The sequence below is a fragment of the Aptenodytes patagonicus genome, chromosome 9 (assembly GCF_965638725.1).
Source record: "Aptenodytes patagonicus chromosome 9, bAptPat1.pri.cur, whole genome shotgun sequence".
Lineage (NCBI taxonomy): Eukaryota > Metazoa > Chordata > Aves > Sphenisciformes > Spheniscidae > Aptenodytes > Aptenodytes patagonicus.
The window spans coordinates 503546-512860 of record NC_134957.1 but is presented as its reverse complement, the minus strand read 5'-3'; the positions used below and the strand labels follow the sequence as shown (position 1 = coordinate 512860).

Here is a 9315-nt window from a genome sequence, read left to right as displayed (position 1 = left end):
GCCCAACGTGCCATCAGCCAGCACTGGCTCTTCCCATGTCCCGTGTGAAGGTAGTTTAAGGCAGAAACTTGCCCATACGGCTGCCTGCCACCACCACACATCCAAGCATCCTGCCTGGAAGCACCAGGTTTGTCCAGAAAGCCATGCTGTGCCTCCATCCACCAGCACCCACCTCCTCCACGCAGCAGACCTCAAGTCTCTGGCTGAGCAGAACCAGCCACAGCCAGATGCAGACCTGCCCTTTCTGCCCAGCCCTTTGGAGAACAGCGGGCAGCAGTGGGCACTGGCCCTACCCCAGCAGACAGCAAGCACCACTGGGAAAAGATGCCTTTATTTCAAATACAAGGAGTTAAAAAATTCATTCATTCAAGAGCTCCATAAATATCACTGGCCCAGCGGTTCAGGTGGCTGGACAAGTGGCTGTTGTGAGTCTCTCCCCGAGTCACTCCTCCACTGCTGCATCTTCCAGACAGATTCCTGGGGAGCAACAGCATCAAAGTACTGCTGCTCCCGGCACTCAGCACCTGCTCCACAGGGAAGGCCACGAGCTGTGTCCCTTCCACCTGGCAGCCCCCAGTTACACCGACAAGGGATCACCGGAGCATCCCTGCAGCCTGCCCAGGAACGAGGGCTCACCCCAGCGAGGGAACATACCTGCTGCTCTGAGCTGAGCCTGCAAGGAGGAGATCGTCTGGCGATAGGCTTCACACTGAGCAGTCTTGTCAGCTGCAGGCAGGAGGCAAGTAGGTGTGTGCTCAGCCAGCCCTGAACACCTCACCCCCAGACCCTCTGGGGCAGCAGAGTGGGATCCTGCTTTACCCCCAAACAAGAAGCCAGCCCCATCCCCACAGAGCTGCAGGCCCTGGGCTCTAGGTACAAGTGCAGGGGGTGCCACCTGGATTGTGGGTGTCCCGCAGCGCCCAAAACAGCCAGCCCCATGTACCAAGCTCACCCTTCACTCGCTCCAGCTCATTCTTTACACACTTCAGCTCATTCTTTACACACTTCAGCTCATTCTTTACACACTTCAGCTCCTGGGACAGCTGATCACCTGCAGACTGGCAAAGGCAGGGTGTAAGTGTGATACAGGGGGTGGTCACCCCCATGCAGTGACCCACAGCCCAGCCCCAGCACAGCCCTTCCTGTGGAGGAGCATGGTGCTCCGTGGTGCCAGGACACAGTTGGCTCTTACCCGCTCAGCAGGGACTGCATCCCCGCACCCTGGAGTCTGGCCAGGGGCCAACTCGCTGGAACAAGAGGGCCCCACACACACCCACGTCTGGTCAGCCTCACCTGTGAAGAGAGCTGTCGCCACTAGAAATGTAACTGCCATCCCCGGCGCCTCTTCAACCAGGCCACAGAGCTGCTCCAGACCAGAGGCAGAACCTGTCCAAGGGAGCCAGAGGTCTTCAAGCCCCCCCAGCCCAACAGCTGCTGCTGGCCTGGCCTGTACGGGTGCTGCTGGGAGGAAGTGCTCCTGCACAGCCTAGCTCCCAGCAGCTCTGGGCTCCTGCACAGAGTCTGTTCGCACAGGGAGGGCAGACAGCTGCCCTAGGCAGGGCAGGGCTGTCCCAACAGAGTAGGGATGGCCTCCTCGCTTCCTCTTCCTCTGCAGGGCCCAGGACTGCAGGCTGCCCAGCTGCAGTTCTTGGGGAAGGCAGTGCACCCTGCCTGCAGAGCAGGCTGGTGCCCCCCGAGGTGTGCCTGTTCAGCGAGGACCCTGCTGGGGAGCGGCACTGCCAAACAAGCAGCTGCCAGCTGCCCTAGGCAGCTGCCCATGTTTCCCCATGCTCACCCTGACACAAGGCAAGAATCCACCAGAGCCCAACACAGAAATGTAGACTCTCCTTACCATGGTACACTCACAGGACACTTGGTTTTCAGCAGGTCTTTGGCAGTCAGGAGCCAGGAAAGCTCCAGAAGGGCTCCTCTCTACAGGGGAGCAAGCTCCAGCTCCCCACTCCTGCGTGGGACTACACCTCCTACTGCTCACCTGCTCCCAAGACAGTCCCTGCTGCAACCAACCATTCTTTGCTCTTACTGTTTTCCTTCAGCTCTCGGGTCGTATTGCACATCAGCTCCTGCATAGTCAATCCTGAAGTAGGGTCTAGGAAATGAAAGCAAAGAGCATCAACCCCTGCTCAGAGAGTGCCCTGGTAGCAACATGCACTGACTGGGGCCACTCCCTGTCCTGTGGATGAGCTGGAGCACCAGATTTGTTCAGGCTCCTTGCTGGGTGCCTCTCCAGGGAAAGGGACTTCGACTAGCCTTAATGCTCCGCGTTTCACTTCCCCTCCTCTGAGCCCGGGCACACGCTGCCCACTCCTGTCCTTTCCCTGGGATCAGCCTTGACTCTGCAGCAGAGACGTGAATGTTCTCCCCAGGGCAGCAACTCCCCCTCCCACGACACCGGAGCTTCCGGGGCTTCTGCCCAGATTCACCCTTACTGAGGCAAAAGCGCTTGGGGGAAGCCACTTTTCCCAGCGGCCGCAGTCGGGAGCGAGAAGCCACAGTAGGAATTGCTGTAGAGAGCCTCCGGGAGGGCTGTCTGTGACCCCCAACCTTGACAGCAGCTATAGTGGACAAACATTAGGCACAGAGGCTGCCACTCCAAAGCAGCTACACCGCACCCCTCCTAGGGCAGCCCAGGGCTCAGCCAGGGTGCCCGTTGCAGGCCCACAGGCACCTGCAGCCCCGCAACCCTACAAGACCACGGGGTGAGGGCTCCAAGGCAACAGGCTGCTAGCCCACAGTGGTGGGAGGCCAGATAGTGCTTATTAATACAGCACTTGGGACATGAGCACATTTCCTGGGCTCCTACCTGCGCCACTTCCAGGGATTCCCCACTCCCCACGCTCTGTCCCTGTCCCATGCTGCAGCCCAGGCCTTCCCCCTTCTCCCTTCTAGCTGCAGCATGAGTCCCCCCCAAACTTCCCGCTTTGCGTGAGCAACTGGCAGGTGCAGAATTACCTTCCATCTCCGTGTCCTGGGAGGTGGGTTTGGGAACGGCAGAAAGTTGTGCCAGCTGCAAAGCCCGGCTGGGATGCTGAAGCCTGGACTTGGCAGCCGGCATCAGCTTCAGCTTGGTACCTGGGGAAGAGGGATGGTTTTGCAGCCCCGGGGAAGCGGTCGCTGTGCTGGGGCTCTCTCCAGCGACCCGACTCACCTGGGGGCTGGGGGAGCCTCGTTCCCGGGGCACCGAGCCCCTTGCCGGCCTTGGGGAGCGCCAGACCCAGAGAGGCCCGTGCCCGGGAGAGAGTGAGCCTGCCGCCGCTGCAGCCCGAGGACCGGGCGGGGGTGCGGGGGTGGCCCGCGGGGCCCGGCCCGCCGCAGGGGGGCTGCCCGGTACCGCGCTGTGCTGCCTTGCGGGACAGGGCCTGCGGGCGGGCGAGGCGGGAGCCGGGCCGCGCTGCGCCGGGACAAGCGCCGGCAGCGGGCTGCGGGAGGCGCCGGGGCTCCCCACGGGCCGGGCCCGGGGCGGCGGCGGCCTCGCGGCCACCCGCGCTCAGGCGGGCGGCGGGCGTGGCGCTGTCCGGGGCCCCCTCGCCGAGGGGCGGCGAGTCCTGCAGCGGCGTGGAGGTGACAGGCCCGGCGGCGTCGGGCCACAGGACGCTGCCCTCCCCCGGGCCCGGCGAGGGCTCCGCCGCAGCGGCAGCGACGAGGCGCGTGGCGATGGCGCGGCACTCGTCCTCGAAGAAGCTGAGGTAGAGCGGGGATTGCGGCGAGGGCGGGCCGCCTACGTGCCGCAGCAGGTCGGGGCAGGCCGGGGAACCGGAGCCCTCCGGCGGCTGCTCCGACCGCCGCATCTCGCCTCACCGCCCTCGCCCCAGCGCCGCCGCGCAGCGCCCCCTGCCGCCGGAGAGGGCCACTGCGCCCCTCCCGCCTCCGCGCAGCGCCCCCTGCCGCTGGGGAGGGCCACCCGCACCCCTCCCGCCTCCGCGCAGCGCCCCCTGCCGCGGGAGATGGGCGCCCACCTGCCCTGCCGGTGCCCCCTCCCGGTGCTTCCCCCGCCCCGCCCGCCCCCAGGACGAGGCAGAGACTTGGCTTCACAGTGGTTTAATGCGAACGGAACCGGGACGTTACACTGGACAGGGTGGAGACAGCTGGGTAGATGGCAGCCCCGCGGCAGGACAGGCAGGAGGAAGGGGCCGCCCCAAGCAGGAGCCGGCAGCAGCGCGGGGATGGGGGCTGAGCCCCGCTGTGGGCACAGCCACCTCCACAGGCACCAGCTTCCACGCTGCCCCACAGCCCTTCCCAGGCCAAGCCGGCCCCCAGAGCAGTTCCCTCCCGGTTTCAGCGACTTCTTCTCCTTGCCAAGAGCCACCTCTCGCCCAGCAGCGCCAGTTCCTCACCAGAAAACCCAGGAGACGTGAGGGAGGCCTTGGGGGACATGCTTGGCAGGAACGGGACGGCAGTCACTGCAGGCCTATGCTCCAAGAAAGGCTCAACTGTGCCGCCACAAAGTGACCAAGCGCTTATAAGCCAGCCAGCCTTGACCTGAGGAGCCCCCAAGCTGAGGCCCAACCTCGCTCATTGCAGCCGTGGCAGCTGGAGGAGCCTCCAAAGGACAGTTCTGCTGCAGCAAGTCGCAGCCTCGTGGTCTCCCTCAAGCTCTGAATGCTTCCCTGACTAGTCTTGTGTCCTTGCTTCCACACAAGTAACTGCCTAGCTCACTGCAGAACAGGGGAGAACACACAAAAAGCCACTGTTACTTCTCCTGCTTCGTAAGCAAATGTTTAGCCCAGGACTGACCGACCATTTTCTGCCGTCCCTTTCTGGAGAGGTGGCCTCACCCCAGGCCCCACTGCTGGGCTCCTCCTGTGACAGCCATCATGGCCACACACTACAACAGCCCCCACCAGCCCTCTCCTACTCCTCCTCAGCCATACCCGCCTCCTCCCCCCTGCAGCTGGGGTGCAGGATAAGGTCACCATGGCTCAGCTGAGCAGGGCGCTGCTGGAAACACCACCACACCAGCCTGCAGCAGAGCAAGCTGTGGCATGTTTTAAACCCTGGGCCAAGGCATCACAGCACACACTGCTACAGCCCAGGCTATCCCAGCTTCCACACGCCAAACTGCCCACGCAGAGCATCATGAGAGCACACGTCATGGAAACCCCTCAAGCTGCCAGCAGCATGTTAGAAAGGAGGGGGATTAACACGAATACACCAAACGGGTCTGTAATGCAGGAGGCTGAGAGCAGGGTTAGAGTACGTCTTGGGTCTCAGCATTTCCAGACAGTGAAGAATGGGGGTTTCATGCAGGGTGAATGGGGTGGACGAGAGACCAACACACCCAGGCACCTACTCACTGTTTTGGATAAGCCTTACTAAAACTCTAATACCTGATGCGATCACTGACCAACATGACAACTGCTATTCTTCAGAGTCTCCTGCAGAGATGCTTAGGGCTGCACAGACAGGGGAGTGAAGGTCATCTCATACCTTCCTGTACAGGGAGAGAGGCAGCTCCTACACCATAATGCCATAAGCAAGTTCCTGCTCCACACCTATTCACATCTGCCCCTAGGTGTGGGACAACACGCTCGCTTGCATAAATCTTCATACCTTTAGGCCAAGACCACAGCCCAGTAGAACAAGCTGCTGCCAGTTACAAAAGAGGAAAATACTGAACAAACTGGGAGGTTCAAGAGAGGAAAAGCTGGTTCAGAGAAGACAGATTTAGTGTAAAAATAAATGTCATTTTTGCAGGAGGGAGGGTGGAATGGAGGAAGACAGTGCCAGGTGCTCCTACTGGCGCACTTTCCCTGGGACGTAATTCCTATCAATAGTCTCCTCTTGCAGGAACATATGTAAGCAGCGCTCGTTCTGTGCCAGTGGGTGTCCAGCAATTCTGGAAGAAAATCAGATGTGGAGGTTAGCACAGCTGCCACTGAGACCCCCACACCTCCGCTCTCTGTAGGGAGTGAGTAAAGCAGAACTCCTTGCTAACGGGCAGCCAGCTCCAAGCACACCCGCACCGGCCTCAGGCCAAGGTCACTAGATTGGTGTGCAACAGGGCCAGCAAGAGGTGCTTGAGCACAGGGTGTTCCCTCCCACACCATGCCCTGCAGCAGGGCTTGAGCATCCTGAACCAACGCTACCCTGTCGGTGGGTCTCTGCAGCACAGCTATTCTGCTAATATTTACTTCACTCTCAGAAAGTGCTGAACACAACCCACACTCAAGGCAGGATTTGCTTCAGAAGCGTGGTTTCATTACCCAGCTGCAGGCACCATCCTTTAGCACAGCACCTATGTGCAGCAGATCAAGACTCCTTCCCAGTCAACCCACAGCCCTCTTCTACCAGCAGTAGCCGGAAAGGCAGCAGACAGTAAACCAGGACATCAAGCTTACTTGTTAATAAACTGTTCTAGTCCCTGTCTCCGCTCCTCAATGAAGGACTCCTCAAAGATGCCTTCGTCTCCTCGGAAGGGAAGCTGTCGTTTCAAAGCTTTTCCAGGCAGCGGTGGCACTACAATCTGAAAGCACAGAATCACCCTGTCAGCACAACGGCTGCAAGACACTGATCTCCAGCCCCATTACATGGATAGAGATCAAGCCCCAACAGCTGCCCACCACCACAGCCTCTCTTCTGGGTAGCTCAAGATTATCCCTACAACTGTTCCCATATGTCCTGGTTTCAGGAATAGGCAGGTCTGAGCCAGGCCTCACCTTACTGTCTCGTTCCAGCTCATTCTTCAGCCATTCAAAGTCGCTGTATCGTCTCCTCACACACGACTCCTTCAATTTGAAGATTGGGAGGTTTGTCTGTAACAAAGAGAAGTAATTAATTTGCAGGTTGTTTTGGAAGCCAGATAGTATTTCAACACATAATTGAAACCTGAAGCTGCGTTTAGAAAACCAAGCCCCCTGAGAAGGAGGATCACAAGAACACCCAGCTTCTTTATTCAGGACAGAGCACAAGCACTGAAGCCCTTCAGAATCAAGCAAGCACTTGCCAGGCTACTCAGAGCCAGCCATTCCCTCCCCCTCGAGTGACTATTTCAGGAACACACCCCCTCCCAGGGGCACACGCTGGAACCAGGGTTCACAATACAGAGAAGGCTGATTTTTTTTTCCCCCAAGTTCACTCTATTTTGAAGTGATCTACAAGAGACCTTCACAGCAGCCTGCAGAGTAAAAGAACCTCTGACCTGACACCGGCGTTTCCGTGGAAGAAGTAAGGGAGGAAATCTTGTCCCAGTAACTGTTCAAGGCCAGACCTCATGCTACAATATTCTCTCAGAACAGATCGCCTACCCTAACAGGCGAGCAGCTTTTTCGTATCTGGGTTGTGTCACTGGAGGAACGTGCAGGAATTCCCCACCCTTCTCCCGTGCCACTGAAGACTGACAGCTACAGTAACTTCACCTTTACCCTATCAAAGCAGCCTGAAACATTCAAGAAACTGAGGTAGCAACACCTTCTGACAAGCAGCACCCAGATGAACACAGGTATTGCTGCAACATGTTTAACTATATTCTTATGATATCTGCGAAATAAAACCAGCTGCTTTCAAAGCATCTCCACAAGAGCTAGTTTCAGTGGGACTAAGAGGTTCTCATTGCCACCTGCCAGGCACCCTTTGGCAAGCTGATGAAAACCAAGCATCAGAACAGAAAAAAGCAAACACCCGATTCTTCTGAAAGGCAGTGGAGACTTAGCAGTTATATCACGCTATGAACAGAAGTCAACACCAGCACTGTAACATACGCTAAAGGTAGCTTGTTTCAGGGGAAACTCAGTTTTACTTCCTTCAGCTATCAGATGCAGAGCTGTGAAGAGGTCCCCAGTTCGGCTTGGTTAAGGCCCAGTGAAGAGAACCCTGCAAGAAGTCCTCAGCCTGCTACGCACGCTCCTGGATCACAGGCTCTCTGTAAAGTGATCAAGCTGACTCAGGAGCGGTAGCTAGACTGCACTGTGATCAGGTCCCAAGATACTGCTAGCTAGCCTTCCTCCCCTGCTTGAGATAACCAGCTGCGTGCAGCCATGCCCTGCTCAGCAACCACCCAACGGTGCCCAAGTGCCAGGCCTCGGGCTCTAGAGAGGGCACAGGAGCAGGAGCCTGCTGAGGCAGCACCCTCCTTGTCCTTGTGCATACCAGCCCTCTCTGGATGCCGAAGGGCCCCGGCAAACCCACCGGCTACAAGCCCTCTGACCTTGAGCCCTGGCCCGACGGAGAGCCGCAGGCAAGCTGCCAGCCCCAGCCCAGCACTGCCCCGCTTGCAGGGCCGGGGCTCACCTGCTCAGCCCCCCACCACCGCAGACAAGCGCAGTCTCTGCCTGGCTACCCCGAGTCCCAGGAGCTACGCCCGGGCTGCACGGGGCCGGCCTGGCCGGGCTCCCTACGCACACACCGCCGCTCCCCGTCCCGACCGCGCAGGCCGCGCTCGGCCAGAGCAACGAGACCACCCCGGCCCTCCCCCGCCCCGCCCCGGCCGCTCCGGCACCGCGCACCAAGGGCTGCCGCCCGTCCCCGGGCCGTACACCAGGCCACCGCGCAGCCCAGCCCCGCCCGGGCCCACAAGGGGCTCCGCGGCCCGCCCCGAGGGCTGCCCCCCGCCACCGCCCGCCCCGGGCCCGCAGGCCCCACGGGGGCCTCACCCGCATCCGGAGCTCGTAGCTGGTGTATCTGGCGCGGCCCATGCCCACGGTCTGCGGGTTGAAGATGTCGATCTCGAGGAAGTTGCTGGGCGGCCCGTACGCGTCCGTCAGGTCCTGCGGCTTAGCGTTCAGGCGCCGGGTGTCCGCCACTGCCGCCTCCGACATGGTGGTGCCGCCACCGCCCCGCCCGGCCCGGCCCGGCCCGCCCGCTGCCGCAGCCCGCCCCGCCCCGCCCCGCCCGCGCACGACGCGACGTCGGCCGCCCGCATAACGCGACGGGTATTCAGGGTTCGGGGCCACTCGGCTGCCGCCCCGCCCGCGCAGGCCAGCGCCACCGCCCGGCCGCCGCCCGCATAAGCGGAGCGGGCACTCAGGGCGCGGGGCAGGCCACGGCGCGGCCCCGGAACCTGCACGCCGGGCTCGCTCTCGACGTTGCCTCGCGCCGCCTGGGCCGCCCCAGCCAGGCCCCCGCGGGGCGGTGCAGAGCCCGAGGCCGAGTCGGCGGCGCTTGGCGCCTGGCTGGCAACCGGGACGCGGGGCCGAAAAACGTACATAGGGACTGCGCCATACAGCGTCCTGGGCGAGGCCAGCCCCGGGCGGTGTACGGTGCGGGGAGTGCCGGGGCCCCGGAACCTGGTTGCCGCGGTTCTGACGAACGGACCCGGACCGGGACGCAGGCCCGTCACGCCTTGCCCTGGGGCGTGTCCCG

At 61.1% G+C, this 9315-nt stretch overlaps 2 protein-coding genes across 2 annotated transcripts; both read right to left on the bottom strand.

The window, feature by feature from the left end:
- Positions 1–315: 315 nt before the first annotated feature.
- LOC143164687 (uncharacterized) lies at positions 316–3806 on the bottom strand. Its single transcript, XM_076347607.1, has 7 exons — positions 3167–3806; positions 2971–3090; positions 1994–2107; positions 1193–1293; positions 953–1058; positions 655–726; positions 316–524 (listed from the first exon to the last, which is right to left on the bottom strand). The coding sequence occupies exons 1-7, from the start codon at positions 3804–3806 to the stop codon at positions 385–387; spliced, it is 1293 nt and encodes a 430-aa protein (XP_076203722.1). The 3' UTR covers positions 316–384.
- Positions 3807–4040: 234 nt separating this feature from the next.
- On the bottom strand, positions 4041–8794 carry SNX12 (sorting nexin 12). Its single transcript, XM_076346844.1, has 4 exons — positions 8607–8794; positions 6675–6770; positions 6357–6481; positions 4041–5854 (listed from the first exon to the last, which is right to left on the bottom strand). The coding sequence occupies exons 1-4, from the start codon at positions 8769–8771 to the stop codon at positions 5752–5754; spliced, it is 489 nt and encodes a 162-aa protein (XP_076202959.1). The 5' UTR covers positions 8772–8794; the 3' UTR covers positions 4041–5751.
- Positions 8795–9315: the final 521 nt, after the last annotated feature.

Coding starts and splice junctions, on each gene's coding strand:
- SNX12 (XM_076346844.1), bottom strand. CDS start 8,771: ATGTCGGAGGCGGCAGTGGCGGACACCCGGCGCCTGAACGCTAAGCCG. Junction 6,771..8,606: donor GCTACGAGCTCCGGATGCGG/GTGAGGCCCCCG, acceptor TCTTTGTTACAG/ACAAACCTCCCAATCTTCAA. Junction 6,482..6,674: donor AGCTGGAACGAGACAGTAAG/GTGAGGCCTGGC, acceptor CTGTGCTTTCAG/ATTGTAGTGCCACCGCTGCC.
- LOC143164687 (XM_076347607.1), bottom strand. CDS start 3,806: ATGCGGCGGTCGGAGCAGCCGCCGGAGGGCTCCGGTTCCCCGGCCTGC. Junction 3,091..3,166: donor GAGGCTCCCCCAGCCCCCAG/GTGAGTCGGGTC, acceptor CCTCTTCCCCAG/GTACCAAGCTGAAGCTGATG. Junction 1,294..1,993: donor AGGGACTGTCTTGGGAGCAG/GTGAGCAGTAGG, acceptor CTCTCTTCACAG/GTGAGGCTGACCAGACGTGG.